This window comes from Rhodnius prolixus, unplaced genomic scaffold (assembly GCF_049639745.1).
Source record: "Rhodnius prolixus isolate KJV_2025 unplaced genomic scaffold, Rpr scaffold_14, whole genome shotgun sequence".
In the NCBI taxonomy this organism is placed as follows: Eukaryota; Metazoa; Arthropoda; class Insecta; order Hemiptera; family Reduviidae; genus Rhodnius; species Rhodnius prolixus.
In genome coordinates, this window is record NW_027411594.1 from 6,491,549 (window position 1) to 6,518,792 (window position 27,244).

The following is a 27,244-nucleotide window of genomic DNA, read 5'->3' on the forward strand; positions in this document are numbered from 1 at the left end:
TTTTTGTGTATTCTTTTATTTTTAATTACGAGTTGATGTGTTTAGAAGTGTTTATGAAACTGACATGTTTCCAAGACAGTTGATAGTAGATTCATTTTAAGTGTATGCGTGTAATTTTATAATGTTGATTTTAGTATTCATTATTTTGTTTCATAAAAATGTTTTAACGGTAATTAGTAGATAGATTTAGTTCGTAACATGTTAATAATTTTTGGTCGTCTTCATTACTGTAAAAGTAAATTGCTAATTACGATTATGTATTTAGGAATTATGAACTTCCAAGTAAATATTCACATTTCTCTCATTTAAAGGAGAGAGTAATCTCCATGAAATTTAAACTAATAATGTAAAGTTTAATAACGTCCTAGAATTATGGACCTTGGATTTTGCAAGGTTCGCACCAGTAGTTTTAATTCTAACTCATAGAAAAATGATTTTTTCCTAAATATTTGTAAATTACAATGAAAACAATTGTATAAATAATAGTTTATATAATTTTTAATTTTGTTCTCAGCATTCTTTGACATTCTAATGGTAATTCTAAACTAGTTCAATTCAAACAAATGACTGAGTTGATGGCATTATTGACATTTTGACCAGTGTAACACATTTTAACTCCAACAGCAACAGTAAGTACATGTTTCCAGCTTACAGCTTGTTGTTTCTCAGTTAAGATATTATTTCGTATTGTCTAAAGATAAATAATAAAGTATGCAGTAATAGATAAGATACCTAGTAAGCGTAATGATTTGCCTAAATTCAAACTATTCAGAAGGTACATTAACTTACATTTATGTACGTTTTTTTAAAAAAAGTGGATGTGCTTACACTTTTAATGATTCTCTTATCATCTTAGGGCCTTTTAGTGATCAAATTGGTTTACTGAAGTGAATTATTAAGAAAGATTAGTGCTGCACAGATTACACATTCAGAATTTTAATTATACAACTGCCCTACCGGACAGTTTTAATAATGTGATTGGTCTTTTTACTTCTTCAAAACTGAACTGTTTGCAATAATTAAGTCAAATATCTCAAATAGGCAGGTAGGGCTTATTGTCTTCTGCTATTATAACCCATGTTTAATGAGTTATTGAATGAGAAATGGTTTAATTGTTTCAAAAAGACTTACTTTTCAAGGGGAAATGATTTCAATTCTTGGTCAAGTTTAATTCGTTTATTCGTTGAGGCATTGTTGCTACAATTTTACAATATTGAATATTGTTATTAACTTAGGATTGAATAGGTATAAATAATTTAGTGAATTTTAATGTAATTTTTATGATTGTTAATAATAATATCTTCGTTCGTCTTTCTTTAGGACCATTCTTTAAATCCAGCAGCCACAAAAGTTGAGGTGTTTCGCAATCCATTTCATCATTCCAGGGAAATCAAACCAAACTATCTTATTGGGCTATTTTTCAGGTAAGCTTTACTTTTATTTGTACATTACCTTGAATAGATAAAACGTTTTTTCAGATGAATTAAATCTTTCCCTTAAAGATTTAATTTGATTGAAAAATACTATGTTCAATCGTTGTTCGTGAATACTGTAGTTTCTTTGTATTTGCTCTATTTAAATAGAAAAAAAAAAATCAGAAATTGAAGTCCTTATAATTAAATTAAAGAAATTGGGCAACCTAATTAGAAATTCTACACTTCGTGTTCTTACTTTAAAATTAAAAATGGAAAAAATAGAGGTATGAAGATCATGCCAATGCTACCTAGCGGCAATAGCTTGAACTAGGCAGATGCAATTACATAGAAACTAGTTCCAGTGATTACCGCTAGGTAGCATGAACATGTACTTTAACACTATTAAAATAAACATTAAATAACCTACCAAATCATCTGTCCAGTAAAACAGTGTGGTAAAAAGGGATTACAATCGGTATAACCAATATTCCCTTTATCATGTAGCAACAGTAATAATTTGCTCTATTTATTAAATCTTCTTCATCCACGTTGATAAACATTTTGTATCGTCAGAAAATATATTTCATTTTCTTTGAAAGAAAGGGTTAGATTCTTTAAAAAATATTTAAACTTTCATTTATTCTCATTTATTTAATTTTTATGAATACATAATCAGTTTCTTTTTTTTTCTAGGTTCCTGTTTCAAGCTAAACTCAGTAAAAACTAATTATTTTAAGTACATAAATATTGTGGATTGTACATAATGTTGATTTTCAGATTAAATACCTCGTGATACTGGAGTACTGCCTGCAAAACTGGTTATCAGTAGAAGCCCAAGTGAAATAGACGTAAATCATCTATTCAAGGAAATTTTTGTGAAGAATCAATTAATAAAACAAGTATTATGTACTTACTACATGCAATGTGCACGTTAATTTCACAATGTAATGTTAAAATGTTTAATTTTTTTGCTGTATAACAAAAAAAAAATTAAAAAAGAGTCTTTATTTATTCTCCTTTTCATCTCAAAAAAAGAAAAAAAGAAAAGCGTTTAGTTTAAAAAAAAAAGAAAAAAGGAAAACCTGAAAATAGGTTAGAAATAGCTGCGAGAGTGGAAGGAATAAAAAAGGAAACCTTTGGAAAAATTGGAAATAGTCTCTTAATTTCACTGTAATACTGCTGTTTCTGCATTTGATGGGTTAATATGAAAGGCAATCCTAGATTGTGTGTGTTGGGTCGTTTTGTTTTGAAAATCAAGAAGTAAAAACCATTTGAAAAAGTAATAAAGGAAAATTAGTTTAAAAAATGGCCACAAGGTTGCAGCACTTACTGGACTTATCACTATATAAACACATTTTAGTTCACATATTTGCCACCAGGTAGAATTAAAACTACAACAGTCTAGATTTCTCTTCAGTACGACTTGTGAGTCAGGGGGGAGTGGATCGCTCTGTCGCTCGTCACCATTAACATATCTACTTTAGTCTCACATCAAATATGAAAGAGGTATGATCACATATGGCTATCTAGTCAAAAATAAAAATTATAATAACAAATATTCGAATCAAGTAGGAAAAAGGTATGATGGTAACCTAAGTCAGTCTCGTCTAAAATTCACTAACATCAACTTACATGAAAATTCTTCTGTAAGAATTATTTAAAAAATCTTCGTAACGTCAAATATGAAAAGTAGTTATCATGCATGTATACATAAAGAAAATATAAAATCCCCGCCCCCCTCCCTGCAAACTTCACTTACTTATATAGTCTGGATGTACTTTTGCACAGTCAACAAGGAAAATTCTTTTTTGCATTATTTTAAAAAAAAACCAATTTGTTTCAGCTCACTTCCAGTATCATTAATTAACACTTACCTAATACCATCTAATTGCCATAATGACTTTTTTAAAAATCACACAGAGAAAGAGTAATTAAAATAAACAAAGAAAATTATTAACTAATCAACTTTAGTTCATGCTACTTCTCCCAGGAAGCGGTACAATTACTGTTTATACTAGCATTTTTCAAAAACCATTCTCATTAATATTTGCATTCACCTATATAATAGGTTCTTAAACGTAATGAAGTGTACTATTGTCTGAACGAATGTTAAACTTGTTCATGTGTGCGTATGTTCAAAAACATTGTTAAATCTAACCTTGAAAAAACTTTGGAAACGAAGAATCGTTATATTAACTTTTTTCTGTATCCATTTTTCATTTGGAATTCAAATTAATAATTATAACATTGCAAGAAAAAAAGCTTTTTAATCTCCTCTTCGTATTACCTAGTTTACCAGAAACTTTCCATTGCTGTTAAGTCATTTTCATAAGTTAATTTCAATAATATATTTGGAATTTTTGTAACAAATTATTAGTCTAAAACTGTATAATTAACATTACCATAGTTCGTAAGCTCTTTATTCTAAACTTCACGTTCATGGAAGCAGCAATGTTAGTTAAGTTCAAGATTTTTCGCAGGCAATTCAATTCATAAAATGGTAAATTTTTTCTTTTTAAAAAAAATAAAATTACGATAATTATAATTAATAATAAAGATTCAGTGATGGTTGCTGCTGTAAATTTATTTAAAATATGTACTTTGTAACGCTACGTTTTCGCTTTTGTTTCATTCACTAGATTCGTATCCTTCTTTTAGAGCGTTTTTTCTTGGATTGTGAAGCAAACTATGATTTCCATCTCCCCAAGGAAATTTCTGTGAACAAAATCTCACGAATGAGTATGAGTTCTCTTTTGGATACCATAAAAATTGCATGTGCACCATGCTTTTTTCTAACTTTCATATGTAACATACATTATGTTATGTACTGTATAATATGTGTCACACAACACTACTTCTTTGAAGGTCTTACTATTCAAATGGTATCCAACTTAAATGAAGAATCGACAAGGAACAGTGTTCAGTTGTGGTATTTTCATAAATAATAAGGTTAGCAAGTTATCATTATTTCTTTATTTTACATTAATCTGTTTAATACAATTCGGTGTTTATTTCTAAACGCTCGCCGAAAATTAGATCTTATTTAATTTCTCTAAAGAATTACAGCTAAGATTTTGTAATTAACCTAACCTTTACTGTTGGTTTGAATTCATATTACCATTTGAGTGTTTTATACTAACTAATATTTGGTTTAGATTCTGTCTTCCTTATTTTCAGTAAAAGATGTAATATTAATTTGCAAATATGGTATTATAACACTTGATTACCGTATTGCTACATATACGGACGAAAAATAACTAACGAAACTTTGTATTTTTTTTAAGTAAAACAAAATGTGAAAGATGAATTTGTTATTTATGAAACATTCTATACGAGAATGAAATGCACTATACCTTTGTGATGTGATGAAGATATGGATAGGCGACAAAAGGTGGTGTCTCTTTTTCTTCTTTAGAAAACAATAATAAGTATCCAGAGAATAATGCAATAACTGGTACTCCCACCATCAAACCTAGTACTTTATATATCATATACGAACCCTCTGCGAATGAAATTATTAAAAATATAACACTGTTAAGAAGGTAGTTTATTCAGTATAATCTATGGATTTCATCTTCACAAGTAATTCTTACTTTATTAATTGACAGGTAGAAAAACGCCGGTGATTAAGGGGTATCAGGAATTAATACTTTCACCCTCTCTTGTAAACAGTTAAAACAAACCTACTGATGCAGTAATAACTTGTTTATTTCAAAAGAAACGAGAATTCACAACTGAAAATCGTGCCTTTTATCAACTAGTATAAGAATAGTTGTAAAGAAGAGTACTATAACCATTTCGAATACAATAATCTGAAAAAAATACTTTCTAATTATTGGCTTACGTTTTTTTTTTTGGAGGGAGGATTCTCAGCACTTTTTTTTTTAAATCAGAATGTGACTTTTTAACAGTTTGGGTGGGGAAACTTGCCACAAAATAATTTGGAGAAAACTAAAGTTGACGACACTTTAGTGCACTAACCACTGAGTAAATTTCTTCCCTCTTTTTCGTAATTCACATCATGATTCAATATTCGATGCAGAACTCATGAACATTTATTTTTTCTAGTACAGTACGATTTTGAGGAGTTACTGCGTCTAATAAAAAGTATTAGCACAATTTACTACAAGCTAAAAGATGGACCCTAGCTAACGTTAAGACATGAACCAATAGACTTTCTTTATGAGCACAACATTTAGCAGTACAGTCCCCAGATTAGGTACTAGTGAAGGATGGAGGCGAACATTCCAGGACTATTATGTTTACAGCAGCCACTTTTTTTACTCAATGGACAAAATACTTATATGTTGTAATAAAAAACATATTATATTTATGAAATAACTGTAAGTTCTCAAACTATCTCACTTACGATGAACATGTGTAGCAAATGGATCTTTTGGTGGTCTGGTAGCAAATGGATCTTTTTTTTCACATTTTTCCAATCTTTTAGCACTTAAACTAAAATATTTTGGATATAAACAAAAATTGGAAGGATTATTTTTGGAAAAAGGTATTTTGTTGAGTATGTTTAACATGACTGATTTTATTCTTTCTTAACTGTAGAAAACAAAGCAGAACTACTTATTTATTTTATTAATATTTTATTAATACAGATGATCTGCAAAATTTATTTGTGTCACATGCTACGTCTGAAGCGCTATTTCTTTTCTAGCCTTCCTTGCACAAATATTTTATTACTCTGTGATGTAGACCAGTGGTTTTCATCTGAAGAAATAACACTTTTTAGAGCGGGCTATCAGAAAATCAAATGCAAGCAGATCAAAGCAGAGCAAAGACAATTGATAAGAGACTATAAAAAAAAGATATTCCTGTATTCTATAAAGAAAAGAATGACCATCATTGATCATAGAGACATGACAGTGATTTGAGAACAAAAGGATAGCTTGCAAATTGAGACTGCAACAATGTTACATAGAATGTCGAAAAAATTGCAACAAAAAAATAAAATAATACAAATTATATTTCACAGCCTACTGGCACTCCATCCTAATCCTCTTGAATAACAACTCTCCTCTCCTCACCTTCCAGACAATCCTCCTCGTCGCTTGAAGCGGTTGTGGCCTAGGTACCTGCTGATGCGAGGCGCCACGGTAGCCGAACGGTTAGAGGCGAGACCTGCGAAGCTAATATGTATTATGGTACTGGGTTCGATTCCCGGCCTTAGGCCTTGGATTTTATTTAATGGTTAATAAAAGAAATTTACAGTAAAGTATGTTTGCCTCCGTCCACGACACCTAATTGGTAGTTGTACGTTAAGCCCCGCCTGAAAAAATAGGCGATTACTTTACTTTACCTACTGATGCGCGTGTAATCCACAGGGTGATTGCTCTTACATGATTTTCAAGTGAACTTAACCACTATGAACAAATTTACTTGATGCAACATTTGTTGTAATTGTAAATATGACTAATAAAAAGAAGTGAACAAAATACAAATTAAATGTTTTTAACTCTTCATAATTCCACTCCTTCTTCTATCATTTAATAACGACACTTCGATTTCGCAACTTACCTTTTTATATTTTTCTTCGTGCGCACTCATATATATGTACGTGTTCACATATGTATATACAGTAGTAAACACTTTATATGATGTACAGTGTTTCTTTCCTTAAAATGAGTCCCCCTGATTGGGCTTTACCATAAATTAGCGATCTAAATGCCGAGCAGATTTAAGGCAAGAAAGAAAACAGAGGTCAAATGTTCAAAAAAACATATAATAAATAAAGTTCAACAAAATAAATAAATGAAATAAAATATTCTTCCCACTATGAAAATTTATATGATTTACAAAGAAAAATCGCACGGACTATTAATTATTTGTAACAAAGTAAGGGAAAGTTTTGTCAGAAACTGACTTCTATTTAAATTTTTTGTATCCCAAGAATGTATTCCTTCTTTTTCTATGTTGAAAGATGTTCAAGAGAAAGAGAGGCTGGCTACATTGTAACTTGGCCAAAAACGCGCAGAACTAAGAGTGAACCCTCTTTAGTCGAATCGACCAACGATCTGCTGCTTTAGAGATTTGTAAGACAAAGTAAATAGTAAAAATTATTATATTAGAAAAACAAAAACTTGAAATATGTTTACTTTCAACTCATTCAGAATTATTATTTTTGTGAAAAACTATTCTTGGAATTTTCTTCGGTGGTTCTTCTTTACAGTATGTTTTCTTTTTTAAAATTGGCACAGGGATTAATGTGGGCGGAACAGAGGCCAACTGCGGTACCTTCTGATTATCCAAATTGGGTACCTGGATTAATAATAATAAAAAATAAATATCATCTTAAAACAGATATATTTATTTTAATAGAAAAAAAGCTGAAGAAAATAAAATAAATATCTTTTTTTTTAAGTACTCCTAAACTTACCAAATTTAGATAACTTGTTCCTGACTCTTCTACGTAGGTAGATTCTAAAATAGCTGGCCGTTTTTTAAGAATTTTATTGAACCTGAAATAATAGATAGTTAAGAATAGAATAGAAAAGATAAATCAGAAATCTCTCCTTTCTTTTACATGGTCCATAGTATTACCCAAAAGTTATTATTTATTCTCCAACATAAACAATAACTGATTTATCTATCACAAAAGATCTGAATCTAAACATATTCAGATTATGGTAATAAATATTTAAATATTTTGTGTAGGTACCGAAGTTCGTTACTAAATATCTATGGTGAAAGATTATTGAAACTTTAAAATATGTTAAGCATTACGATTTATATAGTTTTTCCTGAAGCTGGTAAACTGGGCAAGCGTACAAAACGTACATAATACTTCGTATCTGCTACAATTGCATAGCATGCTTTTCCATTATTAATTCTATATTATCAATTGTTGTAAGAGATTTTGTCTACGACTGCCAGTCAATCGCGCTTGCTTAAAACTACCATCGGAAGATTATTTAGTAAGAATGGCTGTTTTCCTTTTTATAACAAATAAATGATAAATTTAAAATGATACATAAATGATTTTTATATAAATAAAGTTTTGAGAAATAAGTTCAAAGAAAAATTAAAGTTCGTTAGGATTCTAAATACAATGGTCACTTTTTCTACAAACATTGTTTTCTTCATTTATGTTTTTCCATTCTTTGTCTATCCATTTTTTACGAAGAGAGATTTTTTTTTGTATTTCTGAATTTATTTGAACTTGAATTAGAAAGAAATTACCGTGGTTGTCCCTAATCAGACAGACATTTAACTTTTTAACAGCTTTCAAATATGTATTAATATTGGCCCTTTCATGAGTCTCAACCAAACTTCGGCCACAATCTACACGGATGCTCAACTTGTGGACCATTGAAAATGTTTCTGAGCCTAACATGCCATGTAAAAAAGAATAAAGGCAGATTGTGTGGGCGAAGGCACAGCCTTGTCCAGTTTTAAGACCTTCAGCCTTTTCTCAGCGGAACCTTGAGTAAGTACGCCCAACAGAGGCTAGTGGGATCAACTTCCACCTCGCATGCTGGCCCTAAGTAACTACCTCTTCAGCCTTAAAGCTCTAGGTACCACAGAAAGCAGGCGTATCCCTCTGTACACTCGAGTCTTCGCCAACGGTTCAGTTAGAGATCGCCAATGCAGAAGATGAATGCACATCGACCATCCAAGTCGTTTCTACATCAGCTTAAACTTTAGTTAGGTCTAAAAACGAATCCCTGCAATATCTTCATTACAGCCAAAAGGACAAGCAAATGATGGGAGAAATTTAGCAACTTTAGATAGCTAATTTAGATACTTTTCACAATTTTTTTTTTGCGTTTCATAAAAACAAATTAAAATCAGTACCTCATGTATCTAGATAAAGAGAAAGAACAAAAAAACATACCTAGAAGGAATTAAAGATTTCGTCTTCACTTTTCTGCCTGTACGAACTGCGATCTCGTTTCTCCTCGTTATCAACTTTAACCGAGTTTCTTCTAATGTTTCTTTTTCAGGTGCATAACAAACATGCAGAAATCCACCATAGAAGCTTCGATTATCCAAAAATTTCTTTGCATATCTAAAAAAAAAAAGTCTATATTTAAAATTAGTTCGCTCATATCTCAAAACTGTATTTACATGTAATCATTTCAAAGGCGATACAAGTGAAATACCACTATTCACGGGTGACTGGTATTTTGCTTTGTTTAATAAAAATTAGAAATTCAAGAAACTTTATTATAGGATTAATGATATGCACGTAGAACTATTATTTTTTTGAAATAAAATTTTTTACCAATTAAATTAAACCTTTATGTAAAAACTAGTTTATAAAGTTTAAAACAAAGTAGAATAACCTTGGTGACTAAGCAAATAGGATAAATAAAGATTCTGGGTTTAATTGTGTATGTAGTATAATAATTAAAAATAGAAATCTGATATTTTTTAAAAATATGTAAAATTTCACCTATAAAAAACATAAGCATTAAATTTTTAAGGAAAGAGCATAGATTTTATGAACGTCCCTAGGTGTCGCATTTCTTAATTGTGACCTTATAATAAGTATGAGCATTATCTCTTTGTCATAATTAAAATATTTAATTCAATGATGTTATTAATTCAAATTATCTTTGTTTCTATAAGAGAAACATATGAGTTAAGAGACTATATGATGTAGAGTAGGTGTATGAATAATGTTATTACACGGCTTTTAAATCAAGAATGAAAAACAATCAGTCCAACTTTATAATAATAATAAAATACTCAACCTGGCACTTGGCTCTTTTAAATAATTCACATGAAATACATCGGTAAATTCTTCTAATTCAATTCCTTTTGCTAATTTCTCAAACAGAGCTAATTTTCCAAATCGTTCACAAAGTAATCGAAGTTCAGTGCTGAGATTAATTGCAGGTACATTGAATATAAGGAGATGAGAAGATTCTTTGCTAACAGTGTAAACCTGTGAATACTTGCTTTGTCAAGGAAAATATATAAACTGTACAAAAAATAACATTGAAAAAACAATTGCTAATCTTGTATAAAAATCTTAGCATTTTATCTTTGAGTAGGATACAGTTTTGATGGTACCTTCACAGCAGTAAGTTTTTTTCCTTGTCTATATATTGCTCTGCTTCTACAAAATTCCTCAGGTACATGATGAGGGAGAACAATAGCATCTTCGTTATTTTTGTTCATTATCTATAAGTTAAGGAACCAAACAGCTAAACAAAAATTGCTAAACAAAGCAAAAAACATAAGTAAAAATTACTTAATTTTACCCAGTTAACTGTGTCTTCTCCACAGTTGAGTTCCAAATAAGTAAAAATTGCTACAGAAACTTGAATTATATAACCTGCTGTACGAACCAAATTTAAGTTTGTCTGCTAGATGATGCAAAAAAAGAAATACTTTTTTTGAAATAGTGACTTCCGACGTCAAGAATAATAATAACAAAATATAATAATTATGGCCTCAGTGGTTGATGCAGCCACAAAAAAATAGAAAAATCTTAATAAAGTAAATATACATAAGCACTACTTAGTAGAATGAAATAACCTTTTCTCACCTTAAAAAGTGTACATTCAATTCTGTTAAGTTAGAAGGCATGTGCGTATTACTGCAGTAAGATTTAGAACTGTCAAAAACAAAACCTCAAAACGGTTATCCTGGTTAAATTATTTGTGCTGCTGTAGTTGTTTTACGAACTACAGGCGAGATGAGAAATTACGTTTGAATGTTATCAAATGCCTACGCGACTAAGAATTTAAAGTAACTCAGATTTGTTTACGTGGTTGTATAGTGTACCGGTATTTGTAGTTTACAACCGTATTAAGTGTTTTAGGCTTATCAATTTGTATTTACTATTATGGAAAATAATAATTCACACGGTTTCAGAATTCTTGTCAATGTAGACAACAATACCGAGGAGCTTCTTAAATGTTTTATTTATATAAACTACAAAAAAATGAAACTTATAAAAGACATTGAAGAGCATATCAAATCAATTCTTAATCTAAAAGTTATTACATTGTTTCTGAACGACGCCTGGCTACCAAGTAATGAAACTGTTAAAATAATAAGAGAGGATGATATAATCGTGTAAGTGGTTTTATGACTTGATTTCTAATTTAATATATAATCTTGCTTTCATAAAATGTGTCTAAAGAAGATTTTAACATATAGTACTTGTACCATCAATCTCTTGCTTGGTGCTGAATTTTGGTTATTCATTTAGTAGTGTCATTTAGAAATTATTAGAAAAACCTTTAGCAGTTGCAGAAAAGCCCCCTAATAATGTGTGTGACTGTAGATGAGGAATAAATACAAATAATTTTCATATTCGACGTGTTCTCCCTTCTTGTACTTGGGGCATATTATGATCTCAACAAAATTATCCAATTGAGAGTGAAGTACATTTCCTTCATACTTTAACAACTTAGCACGGAGCTTGTCATCTTCAGGGGTTTATTACTCTTTATTACCAGGTTTTACCGGCGTATAAAACCGCTTCTAGCCGATGATTTTTCGTGAAATAGACTTTTATTTATTTTATTTTTACTTTCAGGTAAATAAATGCCTAATTATTTTTACAGATGTAAACGTTTTTGAAAATCCTTTTTACTTGAATATTTTTGCATTTCTCAGTGTATTGGAATCGGCTTTTACCTTCCAGTCAGCGACATTGACTTGTCTACGTTTACTCATTGTATGAATAATACAATCTATATTTTTCCAATTTGTACCTACTTACCTTCTAATTCCAAACCCATTTACAATCTGCTAGTGGGAGTACTCTAATATATTTATAACCGACATCATCGATATTTCTGCCTTCATAACATCTCATTATAACGTTCATCCCATCTGAATATTACCGTATTTAGGGGATGCCTCTAAATAACTTGTATAGACTCGCGTATTAGGCAGACAATTGCTTTATATCTTTTCGCTAACATATACTTCGTTTTAACGTAATTTATCTTTATTCCTTGATTTTCTTTAGTATAGTTTTATTAGAATTCGCAAGTATTTCTCTGAACTATGTACAGATTTCTATTTTTCAGAGTCAAGTCGACCAGTAGCCCTGAAATCTTACGTAGTGTCCCAAAAATATACAATTCTGAAGAAATTAAAGAAGTGAAAAGAAAAAGGAAGAACAAAGACAAAGAAGATGAAGATGCGAATCAATCGGTTTTACTTCTACAAAAAGAATTAGAAGAAAAAAGAAATGAATTACTACAAAAACAGAATAAAAGCCCAGCAGAATTAGAAATAACTAATGACACATTTGACGACATTAATACATTTTTACAGCCTGGTATCAAAAAGAAAAGAATTAGAAAACATAAGAAAAAAGCTACTGTAAGAAATAGTACTCCTGTTGTGGTATTGCAACCTACAATTAGTGATTTAAAATGTCATAAAATACCGAATTTACGTTATTCTGGAGTACATAAAAGATTTTTAGATGAAAAAGAAGAAGAAAAGGCAGAGGAATCTTTGGAAGGTGTTGAATTCTTATCTATAAGTATTGATGTTCTGTTATCCTGTTCTATTGAAATTGTTATAACAATTACATATTTAAATTAGAAAAAATATCTGTAATTCTAGTGGTACCAACAAATGCTTAATTTTGTATTAATGAATTATTATTACTATTGGGGAGTTCTAAACACTACATTACGTGTTTTAGAAGTGCTAATCTTTCTAAATGTTTTTCTTATTTTTTTTTTTAATTTTCCGCTATTTTTTCGAAAACCAAGGGACCTGCTCTTTAATACATACCAAAAAAATCACATCAGAATTATTGGTTCTGCAGAATTCTTTTTTAGTAAAAAATTTGCTTTTGCTGGGGATCTATAGGTTTTTTTGCCCCTTGTAAAGCGCCATTTTTGGGAATTCTATAATCTTGCATTTAATATTTAAATAAAATCTTTGAAGTAGATGAACCTTGAGCTTATCTATTGGGTAAGCATTGGAATTTCTCTATTAAAGGGAACAAATACATTTGTAACGCTTTCCTCTGTGGCATTAAAAAAATTATTTTTTATTTAGCTTTTTTAGTCATATTTGTGTTTTTTATTTGTCTTTATGTCCTATTTTCTACTTTTGTAGGAAATAAACCCAAGGAAATTGAATCGTCAACTATTAACGAAAACCTAGAAAAGGTAAAAAATGTTGACCATTTGAAAAAAGGAACAGTTGAGATTGTGGAAACATGTCTGCGCTCTCTAGATACTATCAGAAATGAAAAATCCATTGATATGGAAGTGTCTGTTCAAAAAACTACCGACCGCCTAAATCAGAGTAATGAATTTGAATCTCAGATGTCTCTGTGTACAGAAATTGGTAGTGTATCATTTTTTTTTAGAATTCTTTTTTGTTTTTATTAATTAATCGTGTTAAAAAAAAAAAAACGATTATAATGATAAAAGCTCAAGAATTAGAAAACTGTTTACTTCTAATCAGTGAATTTAGTTTTTATTATTTCTTGTCTTAGTGAGATCGCTGGGAGTGAACTGAATATATTCTTGTAAATTAAAACATATGAGTTCAGTTTATTTTTTTAACACTTTTTTTTTTTAACTGTTTTAAGGTATTCAAGATAAAGAAGACTGCACTGTATCTGAGAAAAATGATGGGACTCAAGAACTGTCGGATGAAAATTGGAAAGTGAAATTGTTAAGTTTAATAAACAAAGACTTGGAATCTAAAGTGTTTCATAGAAAGGTTCCTACGCAAGAACTGCAAGATGTAGTACAGACTGGATAGTCTTTTAGTCTTTATTTTGATGTTTTTATTGTTTGCTCCAAATAATACTTGTATTTTTATGACAAATTGAGATATGAATATTGTCTGATTTAATTTTTTTATGCTTTAATACAATATTCAATTATATCGATTCATAAAGTTTCCATCTATAAAGAATCAACTTATAGAATAAACATTTTTACTACACAAATTGTGTCATTTTTAACTTAACTGTTTCATTCCGACAGAATTCTTCAATTAAATCAAAATTAGGCACATCAAAATTGAAATAAAACATGTTCTGCATTCATTCATAAACCAAAGTTGATGGTGAACCGTAAAATAAATGTTCAAAATAATTTAAATTCGTTTTTGCCTAATTTCATTCTTTATTAAGTACCTATAGAGGGGGAAAAGTGAAAAAATTGCTGAGTACATTTCCTTGAGCCTTCTCTTGACATTTTCATGCATGTAGAATATTATTCCATATAACATTCTGTTATTCAGAACTATGGCTCCGCCTAAACAACATCAATAAAACTAACAACGTTTAAATCTACTCGATTAATGTGTTAAAAGGCTTGTACTCGAACAGGGCTATCACTTGAAAACTATTAGAAAGGAATTAAGAAATAATAATAAAGGAATGAAAAAACGTTCATTCATTATTCAAGAAGTACCCATGTTGTCCAAAAGTGTGAACAGAAGTTACCCATTTAACTAGTTATTACTATTTAAATACTTAATATGTAAAATTTAATTCAACATTAAATAAAAAAAAAATTACATATAAATAGTGTATTTCTGAACGAAAGTCTGTTTGAAGTAACATTCTTTATATTATTATTCATAAGGAATTAAAAAAAAAGAAGATGTTTTGAGATATTTAATTGAATATTTTTACATTTATATAGATTTTTGGGTTATTTAACAATATTCATTGCACTCCTTATTTAGTTAAAACTAAATGTTTAAAAATATTTAGAGAGGGGACATAAAAAAAAACACCTCGTAACTTAGATTTGTTTGTTTTTTCAAATAAAGCTCCTCGATTTCATCTGATTTTTGCCCTTATGACAATTAATTTCCAAGTAGCTGCTGTTACCAATACAGCTAATAATAAAGTCAGGAGGTTGTTCTGTTTATGAGATTTGTTAACTTTGATCTTCAAATAAAAAATAAAAAAATAATTAATTTTTTTAATTTCATAATAACTCTTCTTAAAATAAAAGAAGATGTTGGCTTAGTGCAAGAAGTAACGGCTACTCACTTTTATAACATCATAAATACGAATTAGTGTAGTTAAATATGAGAATGCTTTCTTATGCGAAGGATTGCTGGTATATTGTATGGTGTTCAATGAATGGGTGGTCCACTGTTGCAACTTGGGAGAATTTAAAAAATCATTGGTAAAACGGGCTAATAGTACAGTTCGTGATATTGATTGTGAGGATGGTTGCAAAATTTCAAACGCTTCTGCAGCGTTGCACGTTAAGTACTTGTTAGATTGCATTTTCACAGCACAATCCTTTCTAGAAAAATACATTAACAAAAAAATTATTTCATTCTTTTATTGGATCAATAAATTGTCAACTTTAGGGTACATTTTTTTTTTTTTTGAGGAGCTTCTCGTTCCTGCAGTTACACATTTCGCTGAAGTCTATGTAATGCGTGGGTAGTTTTTGGAAATGTTTTTTAGGAGGTGATAATTTGGATATCGCAATATATTAACAGCCACCCAGAAATTCCATTCAGAATCTAAAATTAGACTTCAAAATATTTTCTTTATAAATACCTGAATATATTTCGCTGGATGACTTTTTGTACATCAGTTCTCATAGTACCTTCACTCAACCATTTAGGTAACAATTCTTTAGCATCATTAATGCTTATCTTCTTTTCAACTATCGTTTTACATAATTTTATGTCACTTAATTTTTCTGGTTTACTTCTGATATCTGTTATCTCTTTATTTTCCTGGTTAATAATTATTTTTTTAAAATTTGTTAAAACAAAAATTATATAAATGCTGCATCTAATAAAACATTGTACTTAACAACCTTCCAGTAAATACGATCACTTCAATACTTCATCAAGATCTCCTTAACAAAAACTTACATTTAAATAAAATGATTTAACGACAAAAGGTACACAAATCAGCCAGTAGCCAAACATTTCACTCATTCTTCAACTCGTAATTTCAGCGAATTAGATTGTTAAAAAAAGTTTATGAGTTTTATTTAAATTTGTTTCTAAATTTTCTCCTATTTTCCTTAACATATTTCTTTTATTAATATTTGGGCTTCAGGAGTACTTTAACTTTCTCTTGTGAACGATCTTTTCTTGTGAACCCTTACAGAAGATATTAAAAACAATTAAAAAGCCTACGAGCGATAGACTGTGTTGAGCTTTCTTTATAATACAAGTTGCATATAAAATGGAAAAACTATGAATACAGCCCTAGATCGCCCGAAAAGTGTGATTTTCAATCTCAAACAATCATTCACTGGCACAAGGCTAAGTGTTTCATATAAAGTCTTTTATTTGTATAGAGCAGTATCAGGAACAATGGGAGAGGTAGGAATACTGGCTTAGAATCAATTATCCAATTACTAGAGCAGGGCTGAAAATTACAGACCAGGACGTCCTTTTTTTTAATTATGAAAATTAACAGACTGTGGACAAAGTCGGATTGCTTGTCTAGATTCATTAATGAAACTGATTTTTCATCTCATATATCCATTTACTGAGGCAGAACTACATGCAATACACAAGGACGTCTCTTTTTAAAATGAATATTCAAAAAGAAGTGGAAAAGTAGAAATCCTGGCCTACATTCAGTGAAAAAACAAATCTTCCATCTCTAATATCTATTTGATAGGGCAGGACTAGATGTAACAAACTAGTTCGTCCTTTTTTCATGAATTAATATCGAAAAATAGTGGACAAAGTCAGAATGTTTGCTTAATTTCGGTAAAGGAACTGATTTTTAATCACAAATAACCGGTTAATGGGGCAAGCCCGAAAGTTAAAGACCAGGTCGTCCTTTTTTTCGTAATACAAGTTCAAAATCTGTGGAAAAAGTCGCACTCCGCCTTAATTTCAGTGAAACTACTTATTTTCTAACTCAATAATCTGTTAATTAGTGCAGGGCTAGATGCAACTAACTAGGTCGCCCTTTTTTTTTCCATGGTCATTAATGAATCTGTCACCAAACTTAATTAATAAAAAAGAAATCTATTGCACTCACAAACAATTTTAACAATGGTGGCAGGGCTGTTGAATTTCTTGATAGGAACATTTTCGGACCGCCTGAGATCATTATTCCATTGGTTATAAATCCAGGTATTATCTGAAAATATAATTAGTTTCATAATTAGTAAATAAATGCCGGACTTTAACTGTGGTGAGCTAGATCGTGATAGCTTCCTTCAGAGAAATATGCGAACAACGAGATAATATTCGAGTCAACAAAATAAGTATTTTTAGTTTTGTAGATTACAGCTTGCTTCAAAGAATCAACGAAGAGTAGTACTAATTCTATTGTTGAAGTATTTCCTTAATCGGTGCGGTGACATAGACATTCACCTAGAAAAACAAGACAAAAGCTAAGAACAATGGAATTGGATTTCTGTAGAAGGTTCAATTCATTTAATGAAGTCAGTTTATCTAGGTGAGCTACAAAATAATTTAAATTATATAGGCTCGTGAAAAGATGAACCTGAGGCGATGACTTAGGAATATGTTGCAGTGACGTAGAAAGATCACCCGAAGCTGCACTAGAGAATGTTTGGAGGATGAAAAGCTAATAGAGAAATGAGAGGTAATATTAGAAAATTGAATGAAGATCAATTGAGTGAAAATGGTAACCAAACTGTTAGGGAAAATGGTAACCAAACTGTTAGGGAAAATCCAAGAAAAGAACTGTAAAAAGAGAAAACCCAAGAGAGGGCTTCTTTTTGGTAAGGAATGAAGCGATAGAGATGGTAGAGTGTTTTGGAGTGAATGGGCAAACTTTCCAAATGAGACCTTTAAGCATTAGAGGCTATTTCTGGATGGTTCCCAAGTTCAAGATGATTCCATATAAACATGGATGAATTAATTATAAGTTGCGAGCAGCTGAAGGAGCACGATATTCTCCTAATTTTCCAAATCAGCCTAAGATTCTAACAATATAAAGTGTCCGTAGTAAACCGATCTCCAAAAAGTTAACTTACACAGTGTTTTGGTAAAGTTAAAACACATTCTTCCTGTAAGCATTTTCTTCTATCTATAACAAAAAAATAATTAGCCACTTTTAAGAATTTAAGAAAACATGTAGCCACAATTTTAGCACTAACCGTTCGGATAATAACGTTCACTTAGTAACATTTTACTCAGTAATTAAAAGAAAAACATTGAAAAACAAAATATACACAAATATATAATTTTCCCTTAATTATATAAAACTTTGAAGGCAATAGAATGTTAAAAATAAAATGGATAATTTTTTTAGTTACATATGATTTTATTTTTATATTGTTACTGAATAAAATTGTAATTTAGGATAAAATCTGTTGCGAAACGTCGACACATCCTACATTTTTTTTGTTTGTTTAATTTAAGGTAGGCCAACATCCTAAAGTTATTGGCGCTCAGAGCTTTTTTCAATTCACTGCCTGCCTTCGAACAGTGTTTATCTTATTACAGACAATACGGTGACCAAATAGTGAGCTGTAAGAAGAAGGAAAAGAAAATCTGAGGGCCAGCAACTGGATTCGAACCGGCGATCTCCACGTTGGAATCCAGTATGCGCTAACCAATGAGCTAACCCTTTCCCTCATACAACCTACTCTTACAGCAATTTTTTTTTTAAAAGGGATCTCAACGTGTGAAGAAATGAGTATCGGGTGTTTTTTTTTCTGTGCACTGCCAGCCACTGGATAGTTTAAATTCGTTACGGGCAACAAAGTCCATTACGGGGCAATGAGAAGTTCCTAAACAGAAAAAATCTGAGGACCGGTAGCTGGAATTGAACCCAGGATCTCCCCGTGGTAATCCATTACACTATCTCGTGAAAGTCATAAATATTTATGGTCAGGTGGAAAATTAATTCTTAATTAATTTCTGACTTTTACCTACGACCACCAATCAATCTACTGGCTTTAAGTTATTGCATTGTGCAAAAATTTTGGCAAGATTTAAGTGTAATCGAGAGCTGAACTAGTTTAATTTACTTAATTTATTCATAAGTCATCCAGTTAATAATTCTAACTTAAACGAGTTCCTACTTAAAAACCAACAAAACTTCAGAATTGACAAGCTTACACTATCTAGCGGCAACAATAGTAACTAAATTTATTCTAGTTGTGACTTTTAGTTTACTTAACTTTTACTAGATAACACTACTAGTTCAATTTAAACACTAGTTTTTAAATATTTGAACAAGGCTTGTTTTGTTCCATTCGGTAATCCCTTCTCTTCCTAGGTTTTAGGTATCAGTTTATTCTTACAATTACAAACAAAACTTTAACAATTATTCATTGAAGTAAATATTTGAGAAAAAAGTTTTTTTTTAGCTTATTTCTCTCTCTCAGTGATTTATTTTCTTCTTAAAGCGGGTTAAGATGCTTTTAAGCATCAGAGCACATTTAAGTTCATGCCAGTTTTGGAGTTCCTTCCTTCTTACAATTAATTTTTGTTCTGTTATTGTAGTATTAAAAAATTTTGGACGTCTAAATCCATCTCTGAAAGCCCATTAGTTGGTGAAAAAAACGTTTAAAGGTAAAATACAGAATCAATAAATTTTTATATTATGCTTAATAACTAAGCGAAGTGATCTTGTATCATATTTTTCTTATTTTTAAATATTAATCAAATATTAATTTAAAAATATAAGTCACAAGAACTACATTTTACTTGATTAGTAAAAAGATATCTGGAAAAAGAACACTCCATTAATAAAAGATCTATTATAAAAACATACATGTTTTATTTATGTGAGAAATATGTCAAGTTCAATAGGGCAAATTTTCTCTTTTAGTAATTGTTGAATACGGTTTCATTTTCAATTTGTTCTATCCAGTTAGTTGTTCTCAACTAGTATTTTAGGAAACATTAAAAGAGTTTTTTAATTTTAATTTTATTTTATTTTTTAGTAATCAATCATGGACGTGGATTGGCAAAATAAATTCACAGATATTAATCAAAGGTTTATTTATTTACATAATTCAGAATTATATAGTGATTGTGAATTTATAGTAAGTGAAAAAAAGGTAAGTTTTAATTTGAGATAATATTATTTGTTTGTTGAAAGAGACATTGTTATCCTATCAAATTATTCCCGTAAGTTCTATTAACCAGTTATTTTGTGACTTTTCTGATTAGTTTTACTATTAACCCCTTAATGCACAGTTTTTTTTAAAAAAAAACGCTATATTTTATATTTGAATAAGTAATTGTTAGAGCTTACAATCCCATGTAAATGATAAATATCTATAAAACGATTGCTTTTCTTTGCTTTCACATTATTTTCAATTCTCGATTATATTCGAGAGTGAAAAATTATAGTAGCATTAAGTGCAACGCCGCTCGAATTATCTCGAGTGTGAACAGTTTGGCCAGTTTAGCGCGCTCGAGTTAACTCGAGCGTGCACGTTAAGGGGTTAAAGTAGATAATGGCATTTTCAATTTGTTTTTATTTGTAAGTTTTAATTCTGTTATGTATCTGTGAGATAAGTTATATTCTCAACTTATCTAAGTTTAGTGCGTATAAATTAAACGTCTGAAGGTAAATTTATCACATTTAGAAATGTAATTATTGGAGTAAGTCGAGTGTGTATTCATTTCATATTATTTCTTGTTCGAAGGGCTTCAAAACGTGTATTTCTGTCATGGAAAACTAAGATGAAAATACATAATGGCTTTTAATATTTTGTTTGATGACTCGTGAAAATGGCAGGTGATAATATTAGGGTAAATACAAGGGCAGTGCCACTTCACCTGAGGGATTTTTCACTTTTTTAAAACGATTTTCTAAAAAATAACTCATAACGATTTGGTTTTAAACTTTTATTTAAAGGGGTTGTAAGACACCGCTAAAGCAGTAGTGTCCTGAGTGTGTTCTTCGTTACATCGCTGTTCCGTAAATTCGCCTCTTGAGTGACAGACATCAAAGTGTACATGGGTTTTAAAGGGAGTTTTGTCCAGCTGTCTGGCTTCAATAAATAACGCTTTCCAGCAACACTTTTTTATTGTTTATTACAAATATTAATTATATCTAAAAGAATCTTAAATATGGTGTTAAAGCAATCAAAATAATAGATTCATGTTATTGTAACTTTTTTAATTTCTTCCAAATTACTCTCCAATTCATCAACACATAATACTTTATATTATTGTAAGTTAGTGTTCCGCAAGAAAAAATATCAAGTGAAATCTCTTCCGCACTTCTAAAAAGATTCTATTACCATTTTATTGCAATTAATTTTTCAACTCTAATAAAAAATAAGACGAAAATTTAATGACTTGCCAAAATTCTGAATTTGAAGGTAATGGCATTTCCAAAGAGTAAATTTCCTGATTAGTTTTTCAAAGACCAACCAATAAAAATATTATTTTTAAATAATATTTTCAGATAAGATGTCACAAACTAATACTGGCGGCAGGAAGTCCTGTATTCGAGGCAATGTTTTATGGTAGTATGTGTTCCCACGGGGATCTGTCACCACCGATCCTTATTCCAGATATTGAATATGATACTTTCAAGCAGATGATTTCGTTAGTAAATGTACTACGCTAAAAATAACTAGATAATAAAAAAAATTTAACTTAAGTATCTGCAATAAGATCTTATCTTTGTCAAAAACATCTCTAAACATCACAATATTTTTATTCTAGTTGCCTAAAATTTTAAAAGAACTTACATTTTTTCCACACATCTTTTAGATACTTATATGGTGAACAACCAGGACTAATTTGTTGTAGCAATGCATGCGATTTGTACGGAGCATCGAAAAAATACATGATACAAAATTTAACCAAAAAATGTCTTTCTTATTTATATGAACACATTAGTCCACAGAAAGTATTATCATTGTATGAGTTTGCTAAATTCCATTGTGAAGATTGGCTCGAGAAATTATGTCTTAAAGTATGTTATTTATAAATATATGAATTTTTAACATGTAATTTACGTATTTTAATGGGTCTGATTTAATATAATAATAACAAATAGTATTTTTAATAGGTAATCCAGATGAACACATCCGTTGTGATTAAAAGTTCTTCATTTTTGGATGCCTGTGAATCTACGCTAAATGTTATTTTAGATATGAAGAGATTAAATATATCGTCTGAATTAGAGTTAGTGTTGGCTGTGGAACGTTGGGCAGTTGCACAAGTTGATAGAAAAGGTTAGGATTAAGTTTTTTTAAGAGCTTTATGAATATTATTTTTCGTTGGGGAAATAAGCTGGGTAATACCAAGCCCTTTTAGGTCTAGGAGATGTCGCTACCTCTGTGTGAAAATGGGTGGTGTGAGCTTTACTTTGCCTACAGGTGCTGTTCCAAGTCTTCTAGACCTTAAGATATATGATGTATAAGATATAAAAAGTATGACCTTAAAAAATATTTTAAAAAATTATGCATATACGCATCAAAAATCTGGACGATGAATGCAAGTAGGTATCATTGGAAAATACTCCTACGATTGGCGAGGTTCAAACTCAAAAGAAATAAAAGGAGTCTCAGACATTAAACTTTAAATGCCTTCAGCACAAACAAATTGCTAGCAAATTGATATTTCTTTAAAAGTTCGGATGAGTAGTCGCTCAGGATATAAACATAGAATTAGCCTTAATCTCAGGCTGAACGTTGACTCCAGTCTCGTTAGAAATCACATCCTAATACATAGCAGTACTATTTTGCCGATGAGGGGGAGCATCAAATTTCCAAAACATATGTTAGGCTAAAAAGTTCCATGTCCCTGAATTGTAATTGATTTTTTTTAACAATGTAGCCGTCACAATGTGAAGGCTGGGTATATACATGATACTTGAGCCTCCTAGAATTAGCATGCTAAATCAAATTATTTTTACACTTCTTAATATTGAGCCCCTTTTAGGGAAAGTTTCTAATCCTTTTGGAAACCTCTGTCATTAAACTAATTTAAGTCTAATTTAATTAGGATATAGTACTCCCAGAAATGCAGCCTCACTTTTGGTGCCAAGATTACGTTTTCTAACGCTCACGGTGAACGAGTTTATAACTGGACTGATGAATTCAAAATTATTAAATGAATCGGAAAAATTGGAAATTCTTTTGAGAATAATCAGACCACAATTACCACCAATGGGAAACCTTTTGTGTGAAAAAAACGTTAAAAGAAAAGAATATAAAGATAGATGTTTGGCAACTCTTAATATCAAGGTAAAGTGTATGAAATGAAATTTCATTGATCATTGATTTTGATTTTTTTTAAATGTAAGATTTAATGAAATTTAAATGATTCGACAGGAAGTGCTTGAAGCTAGATGTGATGGTACTGAATGGCTTACTTCAATTTTCACTACAGACTCAAAGATAGATATATTAGGAGTAGAAGTACGTAGTATTGTGGTAAATAGCTTTCATTTTTATAAAACTTGATTAATTAAATTAATTTTTTATTCCCCTTTCAGTTACATCTTCAAATTAACGATACTGATATTTACTACAAGGAGAATTTAATGGTAAAAGTGAGTTTAGCAAATGAGCCGGAACATTTTGCCGATGGAACACTACAGAATATGGTTCGTTACAACAGCAAAGCGGAAATTATGTTCAAAGAAGTTGCCACTTTGGAACCGTTCCAAGAATATGCTATTCACATATTCTTATGTTCTGTTGGAGTTTATCCATTAGGTAGAGAGTCAAATGTTACATGTGAAAATCAGAATGTAAATATTGATTTTTTATCACATTCATCATGGGAAAGATCTCAACCATATGATATGACTGTGCTCAATGCAATCATTTTTTCAGATCCTTTAGATTGATTCATGAAGGAAATGTTATATATATATTTAATTAGATATACAGTGCCGAACAAAAGTCTGCATACAACCTGAAAATTTGTCTTTTATCTCGGTCGGAAAGGATATCTCGCGTGGCTTCTTTGATTGATGTTTGCAATGTTACGATATGAAAATCCTTGATTATTTAATTTAACTATTAATCTGCGTTCTGGCACAGGAATTTCCTTTCTTAAATAATAATAAATTCTTAACTAACTCAGATCCGCCTATATTCACGTTTCAACTATAACTAATAAATTTGTAAATATTAAGATTTACCCTAACTAGTAAGTATTATTATAATATTGAATTTATCAATTCTGTGGGTGGACTTTTGTTCAGGCGTGAACTCCGTTCTTTTTATTTATATGCAATGGGAGATGGCAGAGGTTTTTTCATCTCTCATATATATATTTAGTAACAATAGTTACAAATGTTTAAATCACATTTTTTACTCTAATAATTCTTTATTTTGAAAATTCCCGAAATATTGTGGTGTATGTAGACTTTTGTACGGCACTGTATATATATTTAAAACATACATATGTTTTACATACTAATAATTGATGCCTAACTTAGGATCTTGAAATTTTATAGCATACGATGCGTAACAGTATGGTCAACTTGGAGTTTAAAGGTACCAACGCGTAATTTCCCCATTATCAATAATTGTAGCTTTATTTAAAATCAGTAACAATTACTATCCAATTTGCTGAATGAGTGTACCGAAAAACAAGCTAGTTCTCCGTTTTACAGTTTTTTTTTTGTTTTTTTTTGCAACTCGACTATCAGAAATGTCGGCCACACAACTGCGAGGAAACCAACCTGTTTCTTTTTTTACTCTTTTCAATTCTTTTGAATTGAAAAATTAATTTAAAATAATAACCTGCATATTCAGAGGCTCTAGAAAGTAGAATGCCACAGATGTGTAGACAGAAGTTTTAAATATGCAATTCTGTAAAATCAATATCTGGAGCTAGGCGAAAGCCGAAATCAGCAAAAACGTTTTAAAGGATACAATTTTTAAGAAACATGTTTTAATGGGTAATAGAACTTATTTATTTCAAAATATCTATCAAATTGTCATAAAGATAATAAAATACACGTTTATTTATTGTTGGGTTATATGTAATACATATTTTATAATGTTATAAATATTTATTCCAATACACATATTTCCCAATGACTTAAATAGTGCTTTTTTCATTAAAGAATAAAATAAATAACGCTGTTACTACGAAAAGCTATTTGGGTAAAATAAAGTGCAACGAAGCTGACCACGGCTTTACATACGTTCGACTGACAACAGAATTTATAAGCAAGATTATTTTTAATATTTAAATCATATTTTCACATATTTGTATTAGTATATGTGCTCAAGGACACTGGAAAGAAAAACCATAAACTTCATGTTTGATATTGAATTTGTGATCATTACGTTATAAATTAGACATGAAATTTCAAATTAGATTAAACCTCATACCATTTCTTTTTATATTTCAGTCACAGTTATTTTAATTTAATTTCTGTAAAGCCAACTTTTTGAAACAGAATTGCCTTATAATTGAAATATGACAAATTTGAATGATTTATTCTCCCGAATTTGTCATACTTCAATTATAAGGCTTTAATCATAAAACGTTTGGTCTTTCTTTTGGCTTTCTAAGATGATGATAATTTGGAAGTACCTTCATTAAGAAATCCAATTGTAAAGTTTGTGGCTGGAAAAACGAAAAGGTTATCATTTTATTTATTTAGCAAATTAATAAATAAATTATGGGTATACGGGGAAAAAGGCACACTGGCAACTTTATAATCTTGGTTTTTAATTTTTTATAATCAGTTGATATTAGTTGGATGCGAGTGTACAAAAATATGTAATATTTGACTGTTGAGTGGCTAACACGAAAGGAAAGAACTGAGATTAGTCGAACGATTGACTGGTGGCTGTGTAGTCATAGTATTTAATCATTAACGAGCGCGGACTTGCCGGAATATGTGCATCCTCCTATCATTGAAACTTGTAGTTTTTTTTTAGTAGCAGCATTTACTAGAGATTCGCCAACGCTCAGTCAACTCTGAGAAGCTTTTATTGAGTTTAAGTCGATGGATACAGCTTTCCAGGATGCTCCAACCCAAATTCAATGAGATTAAATCGATGGAAACAGCTTCCAGTATGCCCTAACCCAAATTAAAAAAAAAAAAACACTTACCGGTGGTCGATCAGCTGCTATAGTCCTATTATAGTTTGTCCCAGTTAAGATAATATTATCAGGAAGTCTTTCTTTAGCTGTCAACTTCACTCCTGCCCCTATTATACACCCATTCCCTACCTCAATATCAGGGCCAACATAACCTTAAAATATATTTTATTTTAAAAACATACATAACAGTTCTAATAAATATAAACAAAAAGTGCCAAAACATACATTTTGATTCAAAAACATTATTATCGCCAATAACTTTTGCTAAAACTGTGCAACCAACTTCAAATACATTATTAGAACCAATCATGAGAGTATTAGGTCGATCTTTTTTATCAATATCCACTCTAAAAACAAAGCAGAAATATCAAAGAAACTGTTGGAAATATAAGATTTAATGACACACTTGTATACGTTCAAGAATTACCTGTGCTGAACAATGGACTGTTCTTCAAATATATTACTTTCTCCAATGATTATTGGCCCTCCTTCAGCAATGATAGTTGATTTAGGATGTAAAAGAGATTTAGGACCAATGGAAATACTTCCTACCAGTTTGCTGTCCAAACATACTACTGCTCCTTGGCCTATTCTGAGACTAAAGATATGATATCAGTGAAGATTTAAGGTTTTAATATAAGGTTCCATTATGTTTGAAAAAATATAATATTACTCTTTGCTAGAAGACATTATTTTAAAGTCTCAGTAAAAAGTTGAACTTGAATTAGATGAAAACCACCACAAAATGATTATTTTTGAAAACATCAACATAAAAATGCAAGAGGACTTTAATAATACTAATAAAACATATGATGTGCAGTTCAATTTACCACTAACTTAATCACTTTCTACCCTATTAGATTTCTCTCAATAAGTTAATGTAACAATTCTGGAGG

At 30.2% G+C, this 27,244-nt stretch overlaps 7 protein-coding genes across 17 annotated transcripts in view; 3 read left to right on the forward strand and 4 right to left on the reverse strand.

Annotated features, from left to right (window-relative positions):
* The window catches only part of LOC141451772 (transformation/transcription domain-associated protein-like), a 43,750-nt gene extending 37,838 nt beyond the window's left edge, over window positions 1–5,912 (forward strand). For all 4 annotated transcript variants that reach the window (XM_074123423.1, XM_074123424.1, XM_074123425.1 and 1 more), the window contains 4 exons: window positions 515–629; window positions 1,321–1,424; window positions 2,193–4,364; window positions 5,024–5,912. The gene's annotated coding sequence lies outside the window, so the exon portion shown is untranslated. The remainder of the gene's footprint in view (window positions 1–514; window positions 630–1,320; window positions 1,425–2,192; window positions 4,365–5,023) is intronic.
* LOC141451796 (cytochrome c oxidase subunit 6A, mitochondrial-like) lies at window positions 3,979–5,950 on the reverse strand. Its single transcript, XM_074123469.1, has 3 exons — window positions 5,785–5,950; window positions 4,769–4,917; window positions 3,979–4,130 (listed from the first exon to the last, which is right to left on the reverse strand). Exons 1-3 carry the CDS (start codon window positions 5,948–5,950, stop codon window positions 4,044–4,046), a joined length of 402 nt encoding a protein of 133 aa, XP_073979570.1. The 3' UTR covers window positions 3,979–4,043.
* Window positions 5,951–7,131: 1,181 nt separating this feature from the next.
* LOC141451788 (RNA-binding protein 48-like) lies at window positions 7,132–11,257 on the reverse strand. 4 transcript variants are annotated; one of them, XM_074123455.1, is made up of 7 exons: window positions 10,927–11,257; window positions 10,640–10,744; window positions 10,449–10,559; window positions 10,127–10,320; window positions 9,265–9,438; window positions 7,807–7,888; window positions 7,132–7,688 (listed from the first exon to the last, which is right to left on the reverse strand). In XM_074123455.1, exons 3-7 carry the CDS (start codon window positions 10,554–10,556, stop codon window positions 7,533–7,535), a joined length of 714 nt encoding a protein of 237 aa, XP_073979556.1. In that variant the 5' UTR covers window positions 10,557–10,559; window positions 10,640–10,744; window positions 10,927–11,257; the 3' UTR covers window positions 7,132–7,532. The 4 variants fall into 4 exon arrangements, with proteins under 4 accessions (XP_073979556.1, XP_073979558.1, XP_073979559.1 ...); XM_074123457.1 differs by lacking the exon at window positions 10,640–10,744; XM_074123458.1 differs by lacking the exon at window positions 10,640–10,744 and having other exon boundaries at window positions 10,449–10,596.
* Window positions 11,256–14,322, forward strand: LOC141451785 (uncharacterized). Its single transcript, XM_074123451.1, has 4 exons — window positions 11,256–11,459; window positions 12,425–12,867; window positions 13,476–13,709; window positions 13,957–14,322. Exons 1-4 carry the CDS (start codon window positions 11,326–11,328, stop codon window positions 14,130–14,132), a joined length of 987 nt encoding a protein of 328 aa, XP_073979552.1. The 5' UTR covers window positions 11,256–11,325; the 3' UTR covers window positions 14,133–14,322.
* A 660-nt stretch (window positions 14,323–14,982) lies between these two features.
* Window positions 14,983–18,607, reverse strand: LOC141451786 (uncharacterized). Its single transcript, XM_074123452.1, has 6 exons — window positions 18,452–18,607; window positions 18,329–18,381; window positions 17,362–17,463; window positions 15,907–16,088; window positions 15,382–15,643; window positions 14,983–15,276 (listed from the first exon to the last, which is right to left on the reverse strand). Exons 1-6 carry the CDS (start codon window positions 18,480–18,482, stop codon window positions 15,166–15,168), a joined length of 741 nt encoding a protein of 246 aa, XP_073979553.1. The 5' UTR covers window positions 18,483–18,607; the 3' UTR covers window positions 14,983–15,165.
* A 936-nt stretch (window positions 18,608–19,543) lies between these two features.
* Window positions 19,544–25,269, forward strand: LOC141451781 (BTB/POZ domain-containing protein 1-like). 5 transcript variants are annotated; one of them, XM_074123442.1, is made up of 9 exons: window positions 19,547–19,585; window positions 19,806–19,874; window positions 20,249–20,365; window positions 21,727–21,869; window positions 22,038–22,242; window positions 22,339–22,504; window positions 23,277–23,518; window positions 23,606–23,692; window positions 23,770–25,269. In XM_074123442.1, the coding sequence occupies exons 3-9, from the start codon at window positions 20,258–20,260 to the stop codon at window positions 24,124–24,126; spliced, it is 1,308 nt and encodes a 435-aa protein (XP_073979543.1). In that variant the 5' UTR covers window positions 19,547–19,585; window positions 19,806–19,874; window positions 20,249–20,257; the 3' UTR covers window positions 24,127–25,269. The 5 variants fall into 5 exon arrangements, with proteins under 5 accessions (XP_073979542.1, XP_073979543.1, XP_073979545.1 ...); XM_074123441.1 differs by having other exon boundaries at window positions 19,544–19,874; XM_074123444.1 differs by lacking the exons at window positions 19,547–19,585; window positions 19,806–19,874 and adding an exon at window positions 20,100–20,174.
* On the reverse strand, window positions 25,227–27,163 carry DCTN6-p27 (dynactin subunit 6). The gene is made up of 5 exons (XM_074123463.1): window positions 27,022–27,163; window positions 26,776–26,946; window positions 26,574–26,695; window positions 26,358–26,500; window positions 25,227–25,865 (listed from the first exon to the last, which is right to left on the reverse strand). Exons 1-5 carry the CDS (start codon window positions 27,036–27,038, stop codon window positions 25,776–25,778), a joined length of 543 nt encoding a protein of 180 aa, XP_073979564.1. The 5' UTR covers window positions 27,039–27,163; the 3' UTR covers window positions 25,227–25,775.
* Between the last annotated feature and the right edge of the window lie 81 nt (window positions 27,164–27,244).

Bases quoted from the DNA above. Each gene is read 5' to 3' on its own strand.
- LOC141451781 (XM_074123441.1), top strand. From the start codon at position 20,258: ATGGACGTGGATTGGCAAAATAAATTCACAGATATTAATCAAAGGTTT. The intron at 21,870-22,037 runs GTTAGTAAATGT...CACATCTTTTAG, and splicing joins ACTTTCAAGCAGATGATTTC to ATACTTATATGGTGAACAAC. The intron at 22,505-23,276 runs GTTAGGATTAAG...TAATTTAATTAG, and splicing joins TGCACAAGTTGATAGAAAAG to GATATAGTACTCCCAGAAAT.
- LOC141451785 (XM_074123451.1), top strand. From the start codon at position 11,326: ATGAAACTTATAAAAGACATTGAAGAGCATATCAAATCAATTCTTAAT. The intron at 12,868-13,475 runs GTGTTGAATTCT...CTACTTTTGTAG, and splicing joins GGCAGAGGAATCTTTGGAAG to GAAATAAACCCAAGGAAATT. The intron at 13,710-13,956 runs GTAGTGTATCAT...AACTGTTTTAAG, and splicing joins GTCTCTGTGTACAGAAATTG to GTATTCAAGATAAAGAAGAC.
- LOC141451786 (XM_074123452.1), bottom strand. From the start codon at position 18,482: ATGTTACTAAGTGAACGTTATTATCCGAACG. The intron at 18,382-18,451 runs GTTAGTGCTAAA...TTTTTGTTATAG, and splicing joins TGAACGTTATTATCCGAACG to ATAGAAGAAAATGCTTACAG. The intron at 15,644-15,906 runs GTATTTATAAAG...GTATTTTTCTAG, and splicing joins ATCCAGCGAAATATATTCAG to AAAGGATTGTGCTGTGAAAA.
- DCTN6-p27 (XM_074123463.1), bottom strand. The intron at 26,696-26,775 runs GTAATTCTTGAA...CTTTGTTTTTAG, and splicing joins CAGTCCATTGTTCAGCACAG to AGTGGATATTGATAAAAAAG. The intron at 26,501-26,573 runs GTATGTTTTGGC...ATATATTTTAAG, and splicing joins TAATGTTTTTGAATCAAAAT to GTTATGTTGGCCCTGATATT.
- LOC141451788 (XM_074123457.1), bottom strand. From the start codon at position 10,556: ATGAACAAAAATAACGAAGATGCTATTGTTCTCCCTCATCATGTACCT. The intron at 7,889-9,264 runs GTATGTTTTTTT...CTATTATTTCAG, and splicing joins AAATCTTTAATTCCTTCTAG to GTTCAATAAAATTCTTAAAA. The intron at 7,689-7,806 runs GTAAGTTTAGGA...TTATTAATCCAG, and splicing joins GAACAAGTTATCTAAATTTG to GTACCCAATTTGGATAATCA.
- LOC141451796 (XM_074123469.1), bottom strand. From the start codon at position 5,950: ATGTTAAACATACTCAACAAAATACCTTTTTCCAAAAATAATCCTTCC. The intron at 4,918-5,784 runs GTAAGTGAGATA...TTTCATTCGCAG, and splicing joins ATTTGCTACACATGTTCATC to AGGGTTCGTATATGATATAT. The intron at 4,131-4,768 runs GTATAGTGCATT...TTTTGTTCACAG, and splicing joins ATCTTCATCACATCACAAAG to AAATTTCCTTGGGGAGATGG.